General features: G+C 40.7%; 1 protein-coding gene across 1 annotated transcript; it reads right to left on the reverse strand.

The window, feature by feature from the left end:
* Positions 1–22805: 22805 nt before the first annotated feature.
* On the reverse strand, positions 22806–24498 carry LOC133778938 (uncharacterized). Its single transcript, XM_062218949.1, has 3 exons — positions 24086–24498; positions 23437–23923; positions 22806–23264 (listed from the first exon to the last, which is right to left on the reverse strand). Exons 1-3 carry the CDS (start codon positions 24496–24498, stop codon positions 22806–22808), a joined length of 1359 nt encoding a protein of 452 aa, XP_062074933.1.
* Between the last annotated feature and the right edge of the window lie 1826 nt (positions 24499–26324).

Here is a 26324-nt window from a genome sequence, read left to right on the forward strand (position 1 = left end):
GTTGACACAGGAAGCTCAGTCAACATCTTGTATAAGTCTTCACTGGAAAGGATGAAGTTGTCCGTCAAGGACTTGGAGCCGTGCAACCAAACCATATATGGTTTTTCTGGCGGAGGGCTCACGCCGACAAGGTCGATTAGGCTCCTAGTTATAGCAGGAATTGTGCCTGCAAATAGGACATTACTCACTACTTTCATAGTAGTTGATTGCCCTTCAGCATATAATGCTATAATTGGGAGGCCAATTTTGGTCGACCTGCGAGCTGTTACCTCGGTTTGGCACCTTGCCATGAAATTCCCAACTGACGCAAGGGTAGGATGCATATTGGGAAACCAATGAGAAGTGAGGGAGTGCTACAGCACCTCAATATCTAAGGCGAAGAAAGGTGGATCGAGGGAAACTGCCGGGAAGGAGTTGCAAATGGCTAGTAATGTACAAGCCCAATCAGGTGATTGTGTCACCAAATAAGGCGTTGCCCAAAGTGAGGACAAGGATTTGGATCCTTGCTTTGGGGATTTTGATGAAGAAGTAGGACCCATCGAGGGCCTTGAAGAGGTCCAACTCGATGAAATAGATCCGACCAGGGTTGTGAAAGTCGGTAAAAACTTAGAGACAACAACGAAACAAGAACTGGTGGAATTTTTAAGGAAAAACTGGGAAGTCTTTGCCTGGTCGCATAAAGACATGATTGGAATAGACCCTGCAGACATTAGCCATGTCCTGAACATAGACAAGAGTTTTCCACCAGTACAACAAAAAAGGAGGCTGCTCGACAAAGATAGATCAAAAGCTCTAAAGGAAGAAGTCGAGAAGCTAAAGGATAATGGATTCATCAGGGTAGCGTTTTATCCATCGTGGGTCTCTAATCCCGTACTAGTTCCCAAGTCAAATGGAAAGTGGAGAACGTGCGTGGATTTCACAGACCTTAATAAAGCTTGCCCTAAAGATTGTTTCCCACTCCCTAGAATCGACCAGCTGGTGGATGCCACTGCAGGGCACGAGATCCTCTCATTCATGGATGCATACTCCGGGTAAAAATCAGATCAGTATGCATCCACCTGATGAGGATCACACTAGCTTTCAGACTGATACAGGGCTTCACTGTTACAAAGTAATGCCCTTCGATTTGAAAAACGCTGGTGCAACTTACCAGCGACTAGTCAATCGCATGTTCAAGGAGATGATTGGTACAAACATGGAAGTATATGTTGATGGCATGCTGGTTAAGTCGAAAAGGTAAGAAGGACATGTAGGGGACTTGCAAGAGTGTTTCAACGTCTTGAATAAATATCAGATGAAGCTGAATCCCCTTAAGTGTTCCTTTGGAGTTGGATCAGGGAAATTCTTGGGATTCATAGTAAACTCACGAGGAATTGAGGCCAATCCCGAGAAGATCAAAGCCCCGATCGATATGAAATCGCCAACAAAAATCAAGGATGTTCAAAACTTAACTGGAAGAATTGCTGCTCTCAGTAGATTTATTTCCAAATCGATGGACAAATGCGTCCCATTTTTTAATCTACTTAGAGGCAGCAAGAAGTTCGAATGGACGGAGGAGTGCGAGCGGGCTTTCCAAGCTTTAAAGACTCATATGTCGCAGCCACCGATTCTATCGAAGCCGTTTGTTAAAGAAACTTTGTTCATCTACTTGGCGATCACGGAATATGTTGCTAGTGCTGTTCTAGTAAAAGAGGAAGAGGGCATGTAGAAGGTCGTTTATTATGTAAGCAAAAGGCTAATAAGAGCAGAACTGCGATATCCTCCTATTGAAAAATTAGCCTATTTCCTGATCTTAGCATCCAGAAAGTTGCGGCCATACTTCCAAGCTCACCCAATCACAATTTTGACCGACCAACCTCTACAGCAAGTTCTGCAGAAGCTAGAAGCCGCGGACCGATTATGAAATGGGCGGTTAAACTTGGGCAGTTTGATATCTCTTACTTGCCATGAGCAGCAGTAAAAGGACAAGCTCTGGCTGACTTCATTGCAGAGCTCACTGGTCTTCCAGATAGCGAGCAGCCAGAAGGGACGAAAGAGCCTGAACCTCAAATCCAAACTCCTTCTTGGAAGTTGTTTACAGATGGTTCTTCTAATGAGCACCACGCTGGAGCTGGAGTGATTTTGATAATGCCTGAAGGGCATCGATTCCACTGCGCAATCAGATTCAACTTCTCGGTGTCCAACAGGGAAGCGGAGTATGAAGCGCTGCTCGCCGGGTTACGATTAGCCAGAGACATGAACATAAAGTCACTAGAAGTCTACAGTGATTCCCAGTTGGTGGTTAATCAGATCATTGGATAATATCAGGCTCGAGGTCTAAAGATGGTTGCATACTTAAATAAAGCAAAAGATTTGTTGGCCCAGTTTGAGAAGTATACCCTCCAGCAAGTACCTCGCGACTAGAATTCAAACGTTGATGCTTTGGCCAAACTAGCAAGTGCGAAAGATGCTGACATCCTGAATATAGTACCTGTTGAGCGGTTGTCCGCACCGAGCATCCAAGTAAAAGAAACCTCTCTGGTGATTCAGGCGGCAGATACTTGGATGGCACCTTACATAGGGTACCTAACACATGGTGTGTTGCCGACGGACAGAAACAAAGCCAGGACTCTCCAACGACAAGCTGCTAGGTATATCCTGGTCGATGGAATCCTATACCGAAGGGGCTACTCAATGCCACTCCTCAGGTGTATTTCAAAAGAGAAGGCCAAAGAATTGATGAGAGAGGTCCATGAAGGCTTTTGTGGGGACCATGCTAGGGGGCAGAGTTTATCAAAAAAGATCCTAAGGCAAGGATACTTCTGGCCAACAATGAATGAAGATTCGATGGAATTTGTGCGAAGCTGTGACAAGTGCCAGAGATTCTCCAAGATTTCGTGAGCAGCCCCTAATGAACTAAAACAGATGCAAAGTCTATGGCCATTCGCAGTATGGGGTATAGACCTAATCGGATCTTTGCCCACAGGGAAAGGCGGCGTCAAGTACGCTGTGGTCGCCGTTGATTACTTCGCAAAGTGGGCCGAAGTTGAGCCACTTGCAACCATAACGACCAAGAAAGTACTGTATTTCGTGGCCAAGAACATTGTGTGTCGCTATGGATTGCCAAGAAAAATTGTCTCAGACAACGGCACACAGTTCGATAGTGATCTATTCACGAATTTTTGCGAGCGGCATGGAATTATCAAAAGCTTTTCTTCAGTTGCTCACCCTCAAGCAAACAGACAAATCGGGGCATGGCTAGAATAATTGCTTGAAGTCAATAAAACGCTAAAGGATACTCTAAAGAAAAGGCTTAAGGAAGCAAATGGGGCATGGCTAGAATAATTGCTTGAAGTCCTCTGGTCGTACAGAACATCCCATCAAACAGCAACATGCCATACTCTATTTTCCTTGGCTTATGGATATGAGGCTATGTTGCCTGTTGAGTTAGATTTGCCATCACATCGGAGGATGACGTACGATCAAGGCTCTAATAGCCAGTTATTGATGGAATCTCTGGATTTGGTCGATGAGAAGTGCGAGCAAGCCCAGCTCTGAGTGGTAGCTTACCAGCGAAAGGCCGCCCGGTATTTCAATTCCAAAGTATGTGAAAGAAAATTTAATGTGGGAGATCTTGTGCTACGAAGAGTTTTCCTTAACACCCGTGACCAAGTCGCTGGAGTACTCGGACCTAACTGGGAAGGACCGTACCAAATCGAAGAAGTCCTCTATCTAGACACTTATAAACTTGCTCGCTTGAATGGAGATCTCATTCCTCACTATTGGAATGGAGAACACCTGCACAAGTACTATCAATAAACAATTCTTCTTAAAGAATTGGCTTGTATTAATTTTACTTTTTACAAGTTTATGAACAAGGGGTAGTCATTTTTATGATTGATTGCTTATAAGTGTAAGGTCATTTTATTGATAACTCGTATAGACACGATTTGTCCATTTATTATGAGAAATAAAAGGGATTGTGCGCAGCCAGTCAATCTTGCCAAACTATTGTATTTATTACAAGTATTTGCTCAATACGTGTGTTGTTTTGCTATATTTTCATTTTTACAAGTATTTATTCCGAGCAGAAATGTTCGAACAGGTCCTAGTCAAGGCAAGTGACTAAGAACCTAAAGCTCATCAATCACTTGGGGGGGCATATAAGGTACCTAGTAAGCAAAGCATATCAAAAGGTATGTAAACACACGAGCAAAATAAGTGAAAGCATGCCAGGGTAATTATAGTATTTTTCAAAACTTTGTTATTTTGTTAAATCAAACCAAAGTACTATGCTAAGTTCGATCATACGAACAAATGTTATAATAAAATGCAAGTTTTATAATATCAAAAAAGGAACCCCTTTACACCTCGAGCATTCACTGCTCAGATGTATTTGTTTGTTAAAAGGAAAAAAGTTGCCCATACAACAATAAAGATAGAAATTGTCTTTACATCACGACTCGTAGGTCGTGTATCTACAAGATAAAGTTAAAGAAAAATAAAAGTACTATGAGGCAGGAGGGTCTTGAGGAATGTCCTGGTCGACAGTGGTTCTAGCTTCATTTTCCGCGCCATCAATCCCCGATGCTAGGGCAACTTTTGACATGCCCCTCCAGCTCCTCAGTCTCCTTTCTGCTCGCGATCAGATCGGCCTTAAGCTATTTGGACTCTTGGTAGTTGTTATCCAAAAAGAAGGCATGGGTGACGTGGCAAGCGTTTTTAACACGTGGCTGACACCTGGCCGAAGTTCTGTTCGACCATCGACCAATGAGATTCCCCTCACATAACATTTGGATTTTATATACGACCAGCCTGGTTGTATACTCCATATATTTTGAGATAATCTTGTACAATTGTAATCATATCCGAGATTATCTCCCGTGATCCACGATGATCCAATTATTTAGGAAAGAATATCTGTAACTAATTCGTGTAATCCTCCTTGAGCCTATAAATAGAGAGAAATAGCTCAAGGAATGGACCTTTTTTGGCTGATTTAAGTGTATACTTTACAAGAGAATTAGAGCTATTATCTTACGATTGTATGATTCATCTCTCTAAGGCATGTGAAACTCGGAGAACCCTAGTTCTTTGATCACTCCTTTGAGAATTAATATCAATAATAGCTTAAGTGGACGCAGGTCATTACCAATTCGTGGGGCCGAACCACTATAATTTGTTGTGTCGTTTACTGTTTTTTCCATTAGATTTATTTCAACACCTTCATTCACATCAAGTATTTGACTCCGTGTCAGTTGACCAAATCGAGGGTCAACATTCTGGTGCTTTCATTGAGAGCTTGAGACGAGATTGTTGAAGCACTAATGGCAAAAACAACAAAGAAGACTGGGCAGGCGGCTGGCGCTGCACCATCTCAACTTCCTCCTCCGAATATGGTTGAAAATGAGCCACACTTGGAATTTGATGAGGAGGAACTAGACTCTGAAACGCTGAGAAATACCTTGGGGGTATTGCAAGATGAATTGGCCAATCTGAGGGTCAGTCAAGAAAGTGCTGCGGAGATTATAGCGCAACAGCAGCAAGAAATAGAGCGCCAACGCCAAGAGCTGAGTGAAAGACAGGTGGAGATGGACCATCGTCAGAGGGAGGCCATGGCAGCCCTCGAAGTAGCCCTGCAATTGGCTAGGAATCAGGCTGCACCTGCCTCACAGCCCGATCAACCTTCGAATGGGCCACCTCAAAGGGGTCCCAATCCTAGCCCTCTAATCCAGCCAACAAGCCCTCAAAGGCCGGAGCAGCCACCAATGCCTCAGGATGATGTCCCACCAAGGGATCCTGAAATGCAGCCTCCATCCCAGGCTGGTCAAGGAAATCCCCCACAGCCAAGGCAGAATAGGGCTGGGCAGCAGCCTCGCAGTCCTAGACGCCAAGGGGGTGAAGAGCCGAACCCATCGAGCAGGGGGCAGCGTCCTTCTGGCAACAGAAGGAACTCGGAGATAAGCTTTGCGGTCAGGGGCCCCCCACGGCATGATAATGCACGGGGACCTACTGACCAGCGCAGGCCTCTCCCTAACGCTTTGGAAGTTCCAGCCCGAGGAGGCAACCGAGGGGACAGTCGGTCCCACCATAGACAATCGAGGTTCAGAGATGGCCATGGCTATAATGAGGCCGACTCAGGCAGAGGGAATGCCGGTCGGAGGAATGAAGAGAGAGGTGGAGGCAGAAGCCCACCACCTAGAGAAGACCAACAAGCGAGACGTAACGCTGGGGGGCAGCCCAAACAAAACAACGTCTTTAACCGGCTCGGAGCAAGCGAGCAACGACGAAGAGACGAATACTTAAGGGATGTACTCAATGACCACCGGGAATGACACGACGAGTACATTCCCCCAGCAGCAGAGGCCCCGGTGATTCCCGAAGCTGTGCAAGCCCAGATAGATGCCCTGAACCAGGCAATGCAACAACTGGTCGGGGGAAGAACGTCTCACATCAAGTACGACAGGAGAAGGGGCACTCCTTTCGTTCAGAGGATAGCTGTGGCAGAAACTCCCAGCAAGTTTAAAATGCCCACACTTCCAAACTTTGACGGGTATGGTGACCTGGTATCTCATGTCAACAAGTTTGAGATACAGATGGACATTCAGAAGGTGTCCGAAGACGCTCGGTGCAGGATCTTCCCTGCAACACTGTCTGATGCTGAACAGGAGTGGTTTTTTAAATTCCCTCCTGCAAGTATTGTATCTTGGGAGATGTTCGTAAAGGAGTTTTACGGACAATTCTATGCGGGTCGTGTGCACCCAACTGAAGCAAACCAACTGGTTGAGATACGCCAGCAAGAAGGAGAACCACTTAAAGATTACGTCCAGCGCTTTATGCGAGCAGCTATTGGAGCCAAAACAGTGGGGGATGAAGGCAAAATGATGGCCCTAACTGCAGGAGTTAGGCGTCGTACACCTCTTTAGAGTAGCCTCAGGAAACATGGGGTTAAGACTACCCAAGAATTCTTGGATCGAGATGATTGATACATCAAGCTCGAGGATGCCATTGCCAGCAAGGGAAAGACCCCAAGCAAAGACAAGGGGACTGAAGACCCCACCAAAGCCACTAATGGGTCAAAACCCAACAGCAACGGTAAAGGCAACGGGAACGGCAATGGCAAAAATGGGGGGAAGAGACCCCATAACGAACCTTCTACCTCCAAGAGTAAGCGCGCTAAGGGCAACCGTTATGAGCCACGGTTCACTAACTACACTGCCCTCGTCGAGTCTCGAGCAGAGGTATATCAGGCCACAAGTTCCAGTGTGCCTTACAAAAGACCTGCTGCCATTCGAAAGGATATTTTGAAAAGGGATACCACCAAGTTCTATCGTTTTCATAACGACTACGGACACGATACGAACGAGTGCAACCTGCTAAAAGATGAAATCGAGTTCCTTATTAGACAAGGACACTTGAGGAGATACGTACGGGCCTCGGGGGCTTCCCAATGAGAGGCTCCAGGTGGCAACGAGCAGGCGCCTGCACGCCAACGCTCGCCACCTTTGCAGCCTGATCCCGTGGCTGGCACTTTACTTACCATCTGCGGAGGCCCGCACCTTGCGGGAAACAACGGAAAGGCAAGGGAACAATATGCTCGGACCCTACGCCACGACTAGGACATTGAGATGATGACTGTGGAGGACCGGGCATCAAAGAAGGCTCGGTCAGAGGACGGTGAAATAACCTTCTCTGATTGCGACGCCCAGCATGTCCGATTCCCACATTCCGATCCGCTGGTCGTGGATGTTCAAATTGCCAACATGATGGTAAAAAGAGTGATGGTTGATACAGGAAGATCAGTTAACATCTTGTATAAGTCTTCACCAGAACGAATGAAGTTGTCCGTCAAGGACTTGGAGCCCTGCAACCAAACAATTTACAATTTCTCTGGTGAGGGACTCACTCCAACAGGGTCAATTAGACTTCCGGTAACAGCAGGTACAGTGCCCGCTACCAGGACATTACTCACTACTTTCATAGTGGTCGATTGTCCTTCGGCTTACAATGCTGTAATTAGAAGACCCATACTGGTTGACCTTCGGGTCGTCACCTCAATATGGCACCTGGCCATGAAATTTCCAACAGACGCAGGGGTAGGACGCGTGTTGGGAAATCAGAGGGAAGCAAGGGAGTGCTATAATGCCTCAATTACTAAGGCCAAGAAGGGAATGTCAAGGAGTGCTCCCCCAGAAAGGTTGCAGATGGCCATTGATACACAAGCCCAATCAGGTAATGAAGTCACCAAATAGGGTGTTGCCCAAAGTGAGGATAGAGACTTAGATCCTCGCTTTGGGGATTTTGAGGAAGATGTTGGACTTGTCGAGGACCTTGAGGAGGTCCAGCTTGACGAAAAGTTTCTGGCCAGAGTTGTAAAGGTCAGCAAAAATTTGGAAGCAACAACCAAGCACGCACTGGTGGAATTTTTATGGAAAAACCAGGAAGTTTTCGCCTAGTCACATAAAGACATGGCTGGGATAGATCCTGTAGTCATCAGCCATGTCCTGAATGTCGACAAAAGCTTTCCACCTGTGCAACAGAAAATAAGGCTGCTCGATAAAGATAGATCGAAAGCCTTAAAAGAAGAAGTTGAAAAGCTAAAGGAGCATGGCCAGAACAGCTGCCCGAAGTGCTCTGGACGTATAGAACTTCTCATCGAACAACAACAAGTCATACCACGTTTTCCTTAGCATACGGGTATGAAGCTATGTTGCCAATCGAGTTAGATCCGCCCTCACATCAAAGAATCACATACGACCAAGACCAGAATAGCCAACTGTTGATGGAGTCCCTAGACTTGATTGAGGAGAAACGAGAGAAAGCCCAACTCTGAGTAGCTGCGTACCAGCAAAAAGTCGCTCGATATTTTAACTCCAAAGTAAAAGAGAGAAAATTCAATGTCGGAGATTTAGTACTTCGAAGAGTTTTCTTAAACACCCGCGACCCGACTGCTGGAGTACTCGGACCAAACTGGGAAGGACCTTACCAGATTGAAGAAGTCCTTTATCCAGGCACATACAAACTTGCACGCTTAAATGGAGATCTCGTTCCGCGCTATTGGAATGGAGAACACTTGCGCAAGTATTATCAATAAACAGTCCTTCTTAAAGGACTGGCTTGTATTAATTTTTACTTTTTACAAGTTTTGAAAAAGGGTTAGTCATGTTATATGATTGATTGCTTATAAGTGTAAGATCTATCAAAGATCACTTGTAAAGACATGTTTAGTCCATTTAAATATGAGATTTATAAGGGACTGTGCACAGCCAGTCATTCTTGCCAAACTTTGTAATTTTTTACAAGTACTTGTTCATTACGTGTGTTGTTTTGCTGTATTATAAGATTTGTATTTGATACCGAGCAGTAATGTTCGTACAGGTTGTGGTCAAGGAAAGTGACCAAGGACCTAAAGCTCCTCACTCACTTGGGGGGCATATAAGGCACATAGAAAGCAAAGCATATCAAGAGGTATGTAAACACATGAACAAAATAAGTGAAAGCATGCTACAGTACTTAGAGTATTTTTCAAAATTTATGTTTTGTTAAATCAAGCCAAAGTACTATGCTAAGTTCGGTCATGCGGACAGATATTATAGAAATATTATAATGTCATAGGAATCCTTTTACACCGCGAGCAGTATTGCTCAGATGTAAATGTTAAAATAAAAGGTAAAGCTGCCCATGCAGCAATAATGTTAAAATAAAAAGTAAAGCTGCCCATGCATCAATAAAAAAGAAAAAAATTTCTTAACATTATGACCCGTGGCCATGTATGGAAAAGAAAATAAAATAAGTAAAAAGAAAATAGGCTAAGAAGCAGCAGGAGGATCCTGGGGAGCATTCTGGTCGACTACGTCTTCTGCAGCTTCCCCTCCTTACATCCCCGTGGCCAGCGAAATCTCTGGGGAGGCAGGAACTCTGGCCCTTTCTTCAGCAGCCAATCGAGCAGTGCAGCGAGCCAGCTCAGCCTTCTTGGCATCCTCTGGAAGGTAGCTGAAGTTGGCACTTTGATTGTGTTTCCAGAAGTCGTAGAAACACCGAAGTGTCATGTTCTTGTACCTTTCCAGGTCCTTGGCATTTGTAAGCCTGAGCTGCTCCACCTGGCTCTTAAGGACAGCAATGCTCCTGTCCTTAGCAAGATTCTCCTCCTGAAGTCTTTTGACTTCACGCCAGTGGGTTCAGCTAGCATCTTGGTATTCATTTCTCTATTTTCTGGCATTTTCCAGAGAGGCTTGCTTTTCTGCCAGCTCTGCAACCAAGGAATCCTTCTGCTGGGTCACCATCTTTAGCTCCCCCGCGTGCCTAGCCTCCACGGCTTGAAGCTCCTCTGTTAGCTTCGCTCGGGTTTGGTCGATGCTTGCACCCGCGCGGGCACGAGCAGCAGTCATGGTCAACATGGCCTGCAATCAAAGAATAAGAGTTAGACCAACTTCAAAAAAGGAAAAGTCAAGACCATGATCACAAAAGAGGAGAAAGAGTGCTTACACTGGCCATTTCATTAAGGGCCCTATTGAGGATCTGGTCGACCCCCATGGTTTCAGCTTCAGCCATGGCCTCTCTGCAACAGTCATGCTTAAGGATGTGGGTGAGGCGATCCTTGGCTGACCTTAGGGAGTGACCCGATAGTCTGGCCCTAGGGAAAGCACCCTCAGCTTGCTGGGCCTGTTCGGTAGGAGCCATAGGTGAAGGATTCGTGGGAGCATGAGGAGGAGGGATTTCCTTCTTAGTAGAAGCAGGAGTTTGGGCAGATGGTTGGCCAAAGGGTCTGTCCTTTGAAGGATTGGTTGCTCGATTCTTCTTGGCTGGAGGTACTTGGCTGGACTCACCGTCGTGTTTCCTGGCCGATTTCCTCCTTCGGACCAAAGCAACTACTTCTTCCTCCTGAGTGATGTATAAGTCGAAAACGTTTGCAGAGGCCATGTCTGAAAAATAAACAAATATGCAGACAGTAAGCCAAAAATAGGTGACAAGTTATGGCACATTAGAAAAAAGATAAAGAAAATTACAAAGTCCAATACCTGAGCTATTACTACTGGTCGCTACACTATTGACTCTATTAGTAATACACTCACTCTCTGGCATGAAGAAGTCTGGCCCTAGATTTGGAGTATATGTAAAATTGTCGTCCCCGTCAAATAAATGACAGGGAATTGGCAAGTTATCTAAGAGTGAAATAACAATACCGTTTTCGTCGGAAGACTCGTCTAAATCTATGACAGTCTCGACTGCCTTTTGTTTTCCCTTCCCTTGAGGAGCAGAAGACCTTTCTGCGGAGGGAGTGCCAGTAGGTTCCCTGATCGTAACCCCAGTCGGTCTTCATCGAGGAGGAGACGCTGGTGGTTGTTGCTCGGGATTTCCCTCGATAGTGGCACTTACCGCCGCGGGTTCCCTCATATCCTGGTGAGGGGCCAGGAGGCCAAACAGCCTCAAGTTAGCCTCGGTGACCAGAGACTTGACGCTCTTCTCAGCATCTGTCATTCTGGCCAACATGGCAGACCTCAACACCATGTTTGGTGTTGGGTCTGGTCGTAACCATGGGCCTGAAAAGCACAAGATATTTAAGAAAAATACAAGGAAATTTGCTGAGTAAAAATAGCGACTAGTGGAAAAAGGCATTTACCTCCTCGAGTGAAGGCCAGGTGATTCACAACCATGTCAGGCATGAGGAAATACTCCTGATTGTATTTCCCCATGTTGGAGATGTGGGTGGTGTCACTCAGGAAGGTTCAGGTGGTCTCCTGGTGACAAAAATGAAAGAACCCCGTACTAGACTATTGGGGGTTGGATTTAAGGTCAAAGAGATAGTTGGCCTCATGGGGGGTAGGCTCTGGCCAATTTTTATGTTTATAAAGGATATAGAGTGCAGCAAGCATCCTATATCCGTTGGGTGTAATTTGGAAGGGGGCGACACCAAAATAGTTCGCCACCCCTTGGAAGAATGGATGAAGAGGAAGGATAGCCCCAGCCTCTATGTGTTACCTCGACCAGGCGCTGTAAACGCCTCCAAGCAAATTAGCCCTCTCATCCGCAGTGGGGATTTTGAGAGTTACCCCAGTGAGGTAATTAGCAAGCATCCTGGGGATTACTTGGCTAAGTGGAGAAAGATACCCCTCGACATCACGAAGAATTGAATGCCGAGGGCGAGCTCTAACCTGGATGAGAGGGTCTGGGACAATGTTTTCTCGACCACTGGTCGAGGGAACCCCAGCCTACGAATTAGGCTGAGCTGGAGGGTTTGAAGTGTGTTCAGGCTTTTTCTTTTGGGCAGTGGATTTGACACGACCCATTCTGGCTAAAGATGGTTGAGGTCTGGAAGGAGAGAGTCTGGAGAAAGGAATCTCGTGAATGCGCTGGGCAGGCTGTTCTTCGCCTTCAAGCAGTTGCGCAAGAAGATCGTCTTCGATCGGCCTCTCACTTCCCCACAAATCTGGCATTAAAATCAGTGGACAGAAAAATGGGGAGGTGAGTATAGAGACTCTAGAAAGTTGGTTAGAATAACGCTAGTCGTGTATAAAAGTCAAACTTTTATACAACAACATTCTAGCAAAAAACTAACTTTTCCATGCGAACAAGTTTGAAAAACAGATTAAAAAGTGAAAGTAAAAAGTTTTTTCTAAAAAAGCTTTTTCAACTTTAGTAAGGGCGGGAAAAACTCAGTTTTTCAACTAGCATAAAAATCGAATTTTTACTTCGATTTTACGTCCTAAATTTATGATCTCGACTATCAAACTGATTCATAACTCCTAAATGGCAAAGATACACCATCCTATCTAGCATCACTCGATAAATGCCCTATTTTCATGCATTTCTACCCAAAAACGTAGACAATATCAGAACCTAAACGGTTAACTTACATCGGCATGCACAACAAAAATAAAGAGTGAAAAAGTTCTGAAGCTTACCAGAGCGAAGATTATGAAGCTTTGAAGAAATTCCGAGCGTAGGGGTTCTGACTTAGGGTTTCTTGATAGAAAAATAGCTTGCGTAAAAAGAAAAAGGAAGTTTTGGAGGCTATATATTTCGTCTACGACATGAAAAAAGAGGTAATCATAAGTTTCCTCTTTTCAAAGCATGGGGAAGAGTGATAGCCGTCAATGGATTGCTTGGGAACCGAAAAGGCATGATTAGACAGGAGTAGGTCACTTTTTCCAAGAAGGCACGAACTACTCTGACATATTTGGTGGAGTAATCGAAGAGTCGTTTTCCTTAAAGTTCATTTATTGCTGGTCGTAATAAATAAACTTGGGGGGCAAATGTTATCCAAAAAGCAGGCATGGGTGACGTGGCAAGCGTTTTTAACACGTGGCTGACACCTGGCAGAAGTTCTATTCGACCATCGACCAGTGGGATTCCCCTGACAAAACATTTGGATTTTATATACGACCAGCCTGGTCGTATACTCCATATATTTTGAGATAATCTTGTACAATTGTAATCATATCCGAGATTGTCTCCCATGATCCATGATGATCCAATTATTTAGGAAAGAATATCTGTAACTAATTCGTGTAATCCTCCTTGAGCCTATAAATAGAGAGAAATAGCTCAAGGAAGGGACCTTTTTTGGATGATTTAAGTGTATACTTTACAAGAGAATTAGAGCTATTATCTTACGATTGTATGATTCATCTCTCTAAGGCATGTGAAACTCGGAGAACCCTAGTTCTTTGATCACTCCTTTGAGAATTAATATCAATAATAGCTTAAGTGGACGTAGGTCATTACCAATTCGTGGGGCCGAACCACTATAATTTATTGTGTCATTTACTATTTTTTCCATTAGATCTATTTCAACACCTTCATTCACATCAAGCATTTGACTCCGTGTCAGTTGACCAAATCAAAGTTCAACAGTAGTTAAGTTTAGCCCACTCCCTAAACTTCTCTTTGTCTTCATTGGCTTTGGCCAGGGCAGTCTGAAACTCCTGAAGCTCTTCAGCCAGCTTGGAGTTTTGCTCAAGAAGTTTAGTGTTCTTTCCGAGCAGTTCTGTGTTTTTCTCAAGCAATTCAGCATTTTTCCCCTCGAGCGCCTTCATCTCCCCAGTATGCTTGGAATCAGAGTCTTTGGTTCTGGTGACCAAAGCCCCTGTGCGGCGCTAACCAGCAGTTATAGTCAGCAATCCCTGTGATCAGGTAAAGAGATAAGATGATGGCAGAAAATGACAAAGTAAAATAACTCAGCGATAGAAAGCAACTTACACTGGCTATCTCGTTCAGCCCTCGGTTTATTATCTGATCGGCCTCCATGGAGTTAGTGCTGACAATGGCCTCTCGGCTGCGTTTGTGTTTTGAGAGTTTGTATATTCTCTCTTTGGCCGAGCCAACCACGGTACTGGTCAGGGCGTCTCCAAGTTGATCGTGAGGTGTCTGGTCGGCAGGCGCTGGAGGAGTAGAGTTCTAGTCGGCTGATGCAGGGAGACTGCTGGTTGAGTGGTGTCAGAGGGGGCATTGTTTCTTTTGAGGGAGCAGCAGCTGGAAGATCCTCAGTCCGGGCCTTCTTGGTTGAAGGGGCCTTGCTGCTTTCTCCGCAGTGTTGCTTGCTCTCTTTCTTCCTGCTCGAGGGAGCAGCAGGTGCGGTGTAGCGATTGAACATATCTCCAGATGACATATCTGCAAGTAAGGAAGCATTGTGAGCAGTTAGATGATATGTATAGATGGAGTTAAAAATGAGAACAAGGAAATTATAAGTTAAGTACTCGAGCTATAACTATCGGTCGCTACGTTACTTACTAAACTACTGCTACACTCACTCACTTCCTGGAATAAATCTGAATTTAAATTTTGAGTGTACTTAAAGTTGTCGTCCCCATCAAATCAATGATAGGGAATGGACAAACTGTCTAAAAGTGAGAAGACAGTATCGTTCTCGTCTGAAAACTCTTCGACGGGTGCAGGGGGTTCGAATACTTTCTTTTTTCCCGTTCCCATAGGGGCAGGGTGAGCATCTGCTCACGGGGTGCTGGAGGGTTCCCTGATTGTCACCCCAGTTGTCGAACTTCTCCGCCAATGACACTCCCCGCCGTTGACTACCTCACATCCTGGTGAGGTGCCAGAAGACCGACCAACCTTAGGTTGGCTTCGGTGACTAGCTGTTTGACGCTTTTTTCTACGTCAGTCTTGCTGGCTAGTGATGCTGCTTGAATCTCCATTTCTAGAGTAGGAGTTGGTCGTTGCCATGGACCTGAAGAGTGCTAATTTTCTAAGGAGAATGCAGATAAAATAAAAGGAAATATAATGACCAGAGAATAAAGAAGTTATCTTCTTGGGTGAAGGATAGGTTGTTGGCAGCCAGATCGGTAGTTAAAAAGTACTCCTGGAAGTACTTTCCTACATTGGACTTGTAGGTAGTCTCACTCAGGAAGATGCAGGTCGATTCCATGTGGCAGAGATGAAAAAACCCCGTGTTGTCCTGGTTGGGGTTGGATTTAAGATCAAACAAGTAGTTGACCTCATGCGGTGTGGGGACAGACTATTTTTTATGACTATATAGGATATAGAGTGCGAAGAGTATTTTATACCCATTCGGAGTGATTTGAAAAGCAACGACCCTGAAATAATTGGCCACTCCCTAGAAAAAAGGATGAAGAGGCAAGATTGCTCCTGCCTCAATATGATACCTCGACCAGGCGCAGCCAGGCAGGTTTGCCCGTTGGTCGTTGGTAGGTTTGAATAAAGTTACCCTAGAAAGTCCGTACTTCCTGGGGCAATTGGTTAGCATCCTAGCAGTGATTTGGCTAGGGGGAACAACGTACCATTCGACGTCTGGTCGAAGGACGTCCCAGGGTTAGGCCTATGTTTGGATTTCGGGATCGGTATTTTCATCTTGACTGCTGGTCGAAGGGATTTCACCCGAGAAGCAGGTTGAGTTGTTTGAGGGTTGGTTGGTTTCTTTTTCTAGGCGGTGGATTTTACTCCACCCATGTTTGATGGACTAGTCGGAGGTCTGTTGGATGGGGCCCGGGAAAAAGGGATCTCCGGTATAAGTAAAGACGGTTATTCTTCATTCACGAGAAGCTGGGCGAGTAGGTCGTCGTCGATTGGCCCCTCACCTCCCCACGGATCTTGCATGAAAATCTGCGAACAGAGAAGGGGGAGATGAGAATCTATGACCCAAAAAACTAAAGGGTGTTAAGAGTTGGAATAATGTTGCTCGTGTATAAAAGTTAAGCTTTTATACGACCAACAACATTCTGACCAAAACACTAAATTCTATACGAACAGTTTGGAAAATGGATCAAAAAGCAGAAGTGAAAAGTCTTTTTTAAGAAAAACTAGGGCTGAGCATAAAATCTGAAAAACTGAAAAAAAAAAACCAAGTACACCGACCTTCTGAACACCGAAAAAACCAAAACCAATTAAATCGAACACCGAAAAGACCATTAACGGCGTAAAACTCCACTGTTCGGTCGGTTTGAAAAATCCGTGTGGACCGACCGGTTTGAACTGAAACCGACCGAACTTATAAATATGTATAGGTTATGTTATGCATATGGACTGTTAATTATGTTTTCAAACTTTTAAATTTGTAAATGTAACTATGTTTTATGTATTTATGTTTTAAAAAAGCACCAAAATGGATTCCAACAATCCAAAAATTTTAGTTTTTTTTAAATAAAACTTTCTAAAAAATTATGGATTTTTTTTAAAAAAAAAATTTAACTTCGGTTTGGTTGGTTTAACCGACCAAACCGCGGTCCAAAACGGTCGGTTTTTTTCTTTAATTGGTTTGGTCGGTCGGTTTTTGGATTGCACCAATTCAGACCAAAAACCAAATTCTGGATTTAATAATATGAAAAAACCGCCCAAACCGACCAATGCTCAGACCTAAGAAAAACTTTTTCGACTCTGAAGGGGCGGGAAAAATCCAGTTTTTCTACAGGCTTAAAAATTGAATTTCTACTTCAATTTTACGCCCTAAGTTAACTATCCTAACTACCAAACTGATTCCTAACCCCAGCAAAGTGTTATTTTCCTACCATATTTAGTGCAGATCAACGTACCCATTTACCCCGAAACAATTTTGCAAGAACAAACAGAAATGTTCAAGAACTCAGAACCTAAAATAAAGGGAAAACAGGTATTGCACAGCACAGCATAGCAGAAAGGAATCGATCAGAAAACTTACTTGGCTGAAAGATTGGAGTGAAGATTCGAGCGTTGATTCAAACGATTGGGTAGACGCACCTTGGATCAAAGAATTTTCCTGAGTCTGTTTTGCTTTGCTCTTCAGAGTTCTTGAGGAAAAGAGGACTGGTAAAAAGTGAAAAGTGAAAAGAATGTGTTATTTATATTGATCGCGGCACTGTAAAAGAGGTAATGATGGGAGTGAATTTTCAAGACATGGGGAAACGCAACCGTCGTCAGACAACTTTTGGGGAAACTGAAAGGACATGATTAGTTCCTTTTTTCGAGAAGGCATGGACGACTCTGACAGATTTAGTGGGGCATGCGAAAAGTCGGTCTCTTAAGTTTACTTTATGCTGGTCGCAGTAAAATAAACTTGAGGGGCAAATGTTTACCCAAAAATGGCTCCTGATGACGTGGTAAAAATTTCTTGCACGTGGTTGGCACTTGACAGTTCTGAAGTGAAGGGATGATGTTCGCCTATTGACCAGATGATTATTGCTTCATCAGATCTTGCATTTAGGTGCGACCAGTCTGGTCGCATGGTTCTATTTACTTCCTTTGAGATACACAATCTTGTAATAATTATATTCATTATATTTCCTTTTATTACCTTGATACGCTGATCTTAATTGTAATTAAGGCCCATTGGCCCATGTAACCCCATTGAGCCTATAAATAAGAATGAGAGGGCTCAAGGAAGGGACTTTTGACTCTTAGACTTTTAATCTTTGTATTCAAAGAGAAAAGGCATACTGTGATTATCCACCGAAAGTTGTATTACTCCCAAGGCTTGTGAAACTCAAGAACCCTAGTTCTTTGATCACAATTTGGGATTCAATATCAATGAGAATACTAAGTGGACGTAGGTCATTACCACCTTGTTGGGCCAAACCACTATAAATCGCTTGTGTCACTTTCTTCCCATTTGATTCTCTTCTTGATTTCTTTTTCGTTCTTTGTTGTTTATTTGACTCCGTGTCATTGGCCAAATCAAGAGTCAACACATTATATGATCAAACCAAAGTTTCGGTTCGGAAGTAAGGTTCAACAATGGAATAAACAGAGTGTTATAGCTGATTTGAAAAAAGTCTTCACCAAGAAGCAGAAGGCTATGTTTAGAAGAACTCCTTTTGGTCATTTTTTAGTTTTGCCAAGTACTGCATGGCAATCACAGCTTGTACATAATGTTTTGATGAGGGAAATTCATCAGGAAAAAGAAGAATTTGAGTTTTTGTTTAAGCTTGGTGATAAGGTAGTGAGGTTTTCTATTAGTGAGTATGAATTAATTACTGGACTAGAATGTGCTGGTAGTGTTGATTTAAGTATGTTTCCTGATGGTAAAAAAGGTCTTAGGAAAGAATTTTTCCTTGGTGTTAAAGCGAATGACAAAGTTAGCAAAAATGAAGTTAGTAATCTTTTTAATTCAAGGAATTTTAATGCTATGGGGGATGACCTTGTTGTGAAGTTGGGGATTGTTCACTTTTTGGCTGGTTTTTTGTTTGGGACCTAGAATGAGACAAGGGTAGACAACAAGTTTTTTGGTATGGTTGATTGTGAGCTTTCCATATTGAAAAAGTTTGCATTTGGCAAACTTTTGTGGCAAAGAACTAGGTGTTATATGCGCTCTACTTTAAAAGAGAGGAATGCTCTTTACATGAAGATTCCTAGAAAAGCATATGGGTCTCTTGATAATTGGAGTTACAAGTGTTTTGGTTTTCCTCTTGCATCCTTATATGGATTTACAAGACACTTCCAATTTTTTCATCGTTTTTATGTGGGAGGATTGGTTCTTCATTTCCAAGGATATTGAATTGGCATAACAAGGATAGTGTGAGTTATCAAGAAGTTCTTGAGAAGGTCTTTATAGATGAGAAGGTAATTTTTTTCCTCTTTTGTTCTGTGTTGTATTTTTTGTATCTATTATATTTGTTTTATATTTGTAAGTAACTGGTTACTTCTCATTTTTATAGTTTTTTTTTAATTTCATATTTAATTATTGAAGCTTTTTGTTGCTATTTATGTTCTTTTTATTTGATTCTTTTTTTTAATTTAATGCAGTTTGATGTCAATATTGTTGTTCCTAATGCGGAGGAAAAGAAATTGGGTATCTTGAAAAATTTATCATTTGAAAGTGTATTCTGTCCAACACCACCACCTATAGGTGATGACATTCCACTATCGGAGATGCCTTTGTTGAGGCTTGGACTTTTTCTGCCAAAGAAGCGTTTGGAGGTTTGTTTTTTTTTTTTTCATTTTTTTTAAAACCCTTTGTATATGTGATTATGTTTTAATGTTTTTTTCTTCTTGTTTAATTGTATGTAGGATCAATATAACAAGGGGTTCCAAGATCAAATCAAGGAGTTACATGTAAAGCTGACTGAAGTTCAAGCTTCCCAAAAGTTGATTATTGGTGAACTTGGTTCTTTGAAGAAAAGTTTTGAAGCTAATTTTGCTACAGCGATTGGTTTGCTCGTAGACATTAAGTCAGTTGTGTCTGTCAAAACTGATGGTGGAGATTTAGATTCGCAAAATCAAATGGACTTTGACCATGTTTCTCAGGTAACCAGTTTCTTGTGTAATTGTCTTTTCGTATATTATTTGTTGTATATCTTGATTAAATATTTCATTATTTTCTCCAGGATTATATTGATGATGTTTTGGGGGGGGGGGGGGGGGGGGTGGTACCAAGATGTTGAAGTTGGTGAAAAGTTGGGGGCTAATTTGGAGCATTCTGTGAAGATTGCTTCAGATTTTGTTACTCCTGTTAAGGTATATTATTTTAATCATATATTGTCTAAGGAAGTAGTTTGTTTTTTATATTTGTTATAAATTATATGTTTTTTCTCTTTTGTTTTTGCATAGTCAATCTAATGAAGCCTCATTGCTATGCTCGACTCCTTCAACTCCTACATTTCATGTGTCAAATGAAATGTGGAAGGTTATAAATGAGTCTACTGAGAGACCATTAAAAGATAGCAGTAATATGGAGGATAAGAGCAATTGGTTGATTGTTGTTTATGATTCTTTAAGGGTGGCTAATCCTATGGCTATTTTGCCTAAGAAAAGAGAGGCAAAGTTGAGTGTTGTGGTTAAGTCTCTTTTCATGACAAAGTTTGGGTCTTCTGAAGATGAAGGTAAACAGAAAAGAAAGAATGCTGTATTGGATAATATATGTCATTTTTCTAATGATCTTGGTCATAATCACACTGAAGAACAAGCTTATGAGTTTCATAGTTAGATTGAAACTAAAGTCAAGCACAATAACAAGTATGTACAATTTTTTTTTTTAAATTTTGGTTTTGTGTGAAATTGTTTGTTTCATTTTCTAAAAATTGTTTGGTTTTTTTGTTTTTTAGGTTTAAGAAATATGATGATAACAAGGTTAAGTCATCGATCGATTTCACTTTCATTTTTATTGACGAGAAGACTTGGTTCTACTGTTGTATTATCATGGGCAGTTTGTTGATTTATCTGTGAGTTTCTTTCTTCTTATGTTGTGTTTATCATTTTTTTTTAAAATTCATTGATGTGCTTCAATTCTATATTACTGAGTTTTGATGGGGTAACTAGTTCCCACAGTCATTTTTTGTGTTTCAACAATATGTGTAACTGGTTACCCAAATGTATAATCTAGTAGTTTAGCTGGGGTAACTAGTTACCACAGTCATTTTTTGCGTTGCAATGCTCTGCGTTACTAGTTACCCAAATGTATAATTTTGATGTTTAGCTGATGGTAACTTGTTACCCAAACATTATATTTTGTTGTGTAGCTGATTGGAACTGGTTACCCTTTGTTTTTCAAATATGTTATGTTGTAAGTGGTAACAAGTTTCTTCATAGTGGTCTTATAAGCATTTATTTGTTAAAATGTAGCATATTGATGTCATGATGTATTATTTGAGGAGAAAGGTTAATTTATGCAAAGGTTTGAAGAGGAGAGTCTCTACTACTAATAGTTGTTTTGGCCAAAATATTGTGTTCATGTTTGAGAAGTTTATGAAATTAGGCAGTGGTACATTTAACATTGATGACAGTTTGTTCCTTTGAAGATTATTAGGGGCGAGTCATTGTTTTGCAGCACTCACTGGAATCTACTTGATCATGTTCTTATTCCTGTTAATGTGAAGGATCTTTCTCACTGGCTTTTGTTGCATTTTGACATAAAGATGAGGTTGCTCATTATTTATGATTCTATGTCGGGGGCAAGGCATGCGAATTTGAGTTTACCTGTAATTGAAGCATTTGCTGTAATGATTCCTCTTCTATTGGAAAATATTGGTTGTTATGATCGTCCTGATATAAATATTGATCTTAGTCCTTATGACGTCGCTGAGAATGATGCTTTGCAATTGACTATTGCTAAAGGCGTTCCTCAACAAGTTAAGTGGTAATTTTTTTTAAAGTTTGTTTATCTTGTTTGTTTGTGATTTTGTTTTTATGTTCTTAGTTTTTGTTTGTTTTTGCAATATTGCAGCGATTGTGGAATCTTTACAACTTATTTTGCTAAGCAATTAATTCTTGGAAAGGAAAAAGAGATGCCAAAAGAACTTGTTGCTCAGTTGCTTCGCCAAGACATTGCCGTTAGCTTGTATTTTCATGGGAAGAAGAAACAAGAAGATGGATATTTGACTAACGATGAGTTTTGTGAAAAACTTTTGGATAGGAGGCATAAGAGGAGGAAGACTGCTGCATAGGTTTACTTAAGACTGATGCATAGGTTATTTAGGAAGCTTTAGGAAAGGATATTAGATTTTTTTTATTTTGTCTATACTCTAGACCAGATGAGCTTTTGGAAAGGATATTTGACTTTTGGAAATGATGACCAATAGTTAGTTGGATTCTTGTATATGTTAAATTGCTACTATTGTAAGACCTTGGTTACTTAAGAATAATTTATATATCTTTTGATCTTTTTTGTGTTATTTATTTGTATATATTTAGTTAATTTTTCAGGGATATTTTAATGGTAACCAGATACTTTGTTTGGTCTACATCTTATACACAAAAGGGTAGCTGGTTGCCTTTGGTGTTTGATGTTCTTGGTTTTTTTTTTTGTGACAAATGTTAGGGCAAAGTATCCAGTTTCTTGTTTGTTTTTTTTTTATTTCACGTTTTAAAATTATATTTTATACATATTCTAATTTTAAAACAACTGAGATATTTTAATGGTAACCAGGTACTTAGTTTGGTCTTCATCTTATATACAAAGGGTATCTGGTTACTTTTGGTGCTTGATAATTTTGCTATTTTTTGTGGCAAATGTTAGAGCAAAGTACCTAGTTTCTTATTTATTTATTTTTATGTATTTCATGTTTAATAATTATATATAATAAATATACAACTTTTTAAAAGCAACTGGGATATTCAAAGCAATTGGGCTATAATAACCAGGTACCCAGCTGGGTCATCATGTTATATACAAAGTGGTAACTGGTTACCTTTGGTAACCACTTATTGAGAATGTTATGTTTAATTTTTAAAAACCATGTTTTTCTGGTGTTGGTTGCATAAATATTTAACAGACAACGAAAAAACCAACAATTTATTCTATAAAGAATTTTATATGCTTTGTGTAATCATTCAATGTATTTGAATTTGTAACAGAGTTATTATAATACTCAATGATAATTTATGAATATGAAAGTCACTCATTTATTGAATGAAGCTATGATAGGATTGTTTTGCTGTAATATATCAAGCTATGACTTTTGCTTTTTCTGCTTGTTTGCCTTGTCAATTGGTGGATTCCTGCAAGTCTTCCTGTTATGTCCTGGTTGGCCACATTTTCCACAGGTGATTATTACTTTTAGTTCCCCTCTTGATCTTATTCTTTTCTTTCTTGGTCTTCCTACATGAATTGACGCCTTTGGAGGGAGCACCACCATGTCTAAGTGTTGTGGGAGATTCCATTCATTTTTATGGGGCAAAGGATGAACATTTTCTTCATACAATGCTTTCAAAGTTTCTGTTTTGTAAAACCTTGCACAGTAATCATACACTCCCAAGTTTCTCTTTGCAATTATAGCGACTGCATGCCCACAAGGAATTTCATCTTCTTGAAACCTATTACAAGTACATGTTCTATTGTATATATTTACTGTAAAATTGGTCTCCTTTTCATCACGAACTTGATATTCTATTGGGTTGAAAGACAAGACCTGAAAATACTTTTGTCATGAATTAGAATAAAATAATAAACATTTATGTACAATTAATGTTGAAGGTATCCTATTCCCCCTCTGTGTAGTTTATTGTTTTTTTTTTTTGCTGTTACGCAAGGTAACAGGTTACCATCCACTGACAAATTAAAGAATAAGTTTAGTTGCATACCTCATACTTCATTTTTGAAACAATTTCATGTCTTAACTCATTTTCTATTGCTGTAGACACTTTTGTGAATGTTCCGTTTGCATTATTTGAGTTGTTCCAAACCCACTTTTGAACCAAACTTCTAAGACATTCAACCAAGATACCAATAAGGAGATTTCTTGCAGCTTTTAGTGCAGCGTTGAGCGATTCTGCGATGTTGGATGTCATCATGGTGTATCTTTTTGTTGGTGAGTATGATCTTGCCCAAGTTTCATACTTGGCTTTCTCTAAATAGGGTCTAATGGGTCTGTCAAGTCTATCAAGGCCTCTCATGTAGTATTCACATTTTGTTTTTGTGTATGCTTTTGCTGCTGCAATGAAATTCATTTGTAGCTCTTCTCCATGGTTTCCATACTTGCTTTTCAAATTATTGAGCAAGTGATACATGCAAGCTCCATGGAAAGCATTTGGGTACACTATATGTACTGCATTGTCTATGCTCTTGTGTCTGTCAGAAACAATAGCCAATCATGTGAAGGTAACTAGTTACTTTTATAAGATACTAAAAGAAATATCATGTATTTGTGTATTGGGTTTGGGTAATCAGTTCTTTTTTCTATGTAAACCAGAATATATAATTGAAGCTATCATACCTTTGGGTTCTCCATACGTGTCTCTCAGTTTGGAGAAGAACCAAAGCCAAGAATTATCATTTTCAGAGTCTATTCCAAAAGCCAAGACAAAAATGTTGTTGTTTGAATATAACGTTGATGCTGAAAATAGGGTGTCGCCATGTGCATTTTTTAAGAAAGTTCCATCAACAACAATTATAGACCTCAAGTATCTCCAACATTCGATTGAGTTAGATAAATTTATGTATAGGTATTTGAATCTATCTTCATTGTCTGTGAGTAGGTGTGTTATTGTTCTTGGATTTGCTTGCTTCAACATGTAAAGATACATTGACAACTTTTGATATGAATCATCGGGGTTCCCTCTTACTAGAAGCAAAGCTTTTTCTCTTGATCTCCATGCTTTTGTGTATCCCATGGCTACTCCAAAGTCATCATTCATGTCATTCATGATGTCATTTGGAGTATAATTTCTTTTGATTGACTTGTACTTATTCTTTATTAATTCCCCAATTATGACGCTTTTTGCTTGCCTATGGTCTTCCATAACAATTCCAACAAAGCAAGTGTGATTTGGAATGCATTTTCGTATCTTGAATAAATCTTGATTTCTGTATTTAGATGCTCTCACAAACCAGCTGCATGTGTCATCTGCGCAGGTAACCAAGTACTCTCTTAGTTCTGATCTTTTTGTTTTGAACTAGAAGTTATGTAGCATGGCATAGTAGCTAAGAGCTGATTTGATTGTGTTCTTGTCCTTGTAAATTTGTCCTTTCTCTCTTTTGTTCACTCTGTAATCAGATATTACTATTTGGATTTCCTCCAATTTCTTTTTTCTTTTTGTATTGTCTTCAATTATAAAATCAGCTACTTCTTCAGCAAGATGAGGTATATATGCCACATTGATGCCCTCATTTGTTGTGCTTGACATTCCTTCTTCAAGTAACATTTGTTCATTGATGGAAGCTTTGTTTGCTTGCATTAATAATGTTCCCACCTCCATTTCTTGTGTTGCAGCTTTCTGATTTGCTAGTTGAAGAAGGTTATTTTCATCACTTGATTCTTGAACTATAGTGACACACAATGGTAAGTCTGTTATTTTTGCAGCAATTTTTTTTCTTTATTTCCATGTAGAACAACACTGAATTGTCTATTTCAACCTTCATTGGTGGAGTTCCTTTGGCTACTTGATAATAAACTTCAATAGTTGCTCTTGTTTCCTTTATCTCATCTTTTATCAAATTCACCAAGTTGTCAAGAGAACAATTTGGTGGAATCAATATCCTAGTCATTGTGTACCTTTCGTACTCGTTTTTTTCATTCCACTTGCCTTCAAATTGAACCAAAGAAGTTGTATTTTCCATACCTGTAAAATTTTGCAAATTTTTAAGGAGTTAATTGGTTGTAACTGGTGAAGGTAATTGGTTTACCTTAGTCTTCAATTACATACCATACTAAAAAACTTAATTGAAAAAAAGGACAGTTTTTCAAGGTAACTGGTTACTTTGTTGTTACTGAATGTTTTGTCATTTAGAATTCAGACCAATATTAAATGATTTTTTTTATTGAAAAGACAAATTAGAATCTAAAATTTTCATAGTTCTTGTTTTTTGTCTATTTTTGGTCCATGAATGTAAGCATATTAGTAGGTTTAAATAATTTTTTTTTTCAAATTTCAAGTTAATAAATTGGTTTTTTTTTTTTTTGAAAATGCACACCATGAACTTCATCATTATCATTATAATCAATAAAATAGCTATGAAATAATTATGAAATTAATGGTTCCAGAATATGTAGAAGAATTAGGAATTTAATATATTTGAAGTTGAAGAAAATTAGAGTAAAATAGGTATCGACAGAGGAAGATTTTACAAACCTTTGTTTCTTGGATGCTTTGGACGTTGGAGAAGCAAGTCGTCGGAGATGAACATTGCCAGAGATGTCGAAGAGTGCAGCAGAACCGATAAGAGGTTGTCGATTGTTGCTGGAGGTTTGTCGATCGGAGTTAGCTGGAGGTTGCCGATTGTTGCTGGAATTGATTTTGATTGTTGATTTTGATTGGATCTTGAGGATCTCTTCAAGGATTTGAAGTTGTTGCCAGAGGTGAAAGGTGTTGCTGGAGATGAGTGTCGTTGCTGAAGAAAAATTTATGTTGGAGATGTTTTTGATCGACTCAAATTTCAGCAAATGAGTATTTGCAACTTTAATTACCATAGTACCCTTCCTTTAGATGATGTGTTTTTGTTTATTTTTTAGTTCCAATATGGGATAATTTTT

The sequence above is a fragment of the Humulus lupulus genome, chromosome 5 (genome assembly GCF_963169125.1).
Source record: "Humulus lupulus chromosome 5, drHumLupu1.1, whole genome shotgun sequence".
Taxonomy (NCBI): Eukaryota; Viridiplantae; Streptophyta; class Magnoliopsida; order Rosales; family Cannabaceae; genus Humulus; species Humulus lupulus.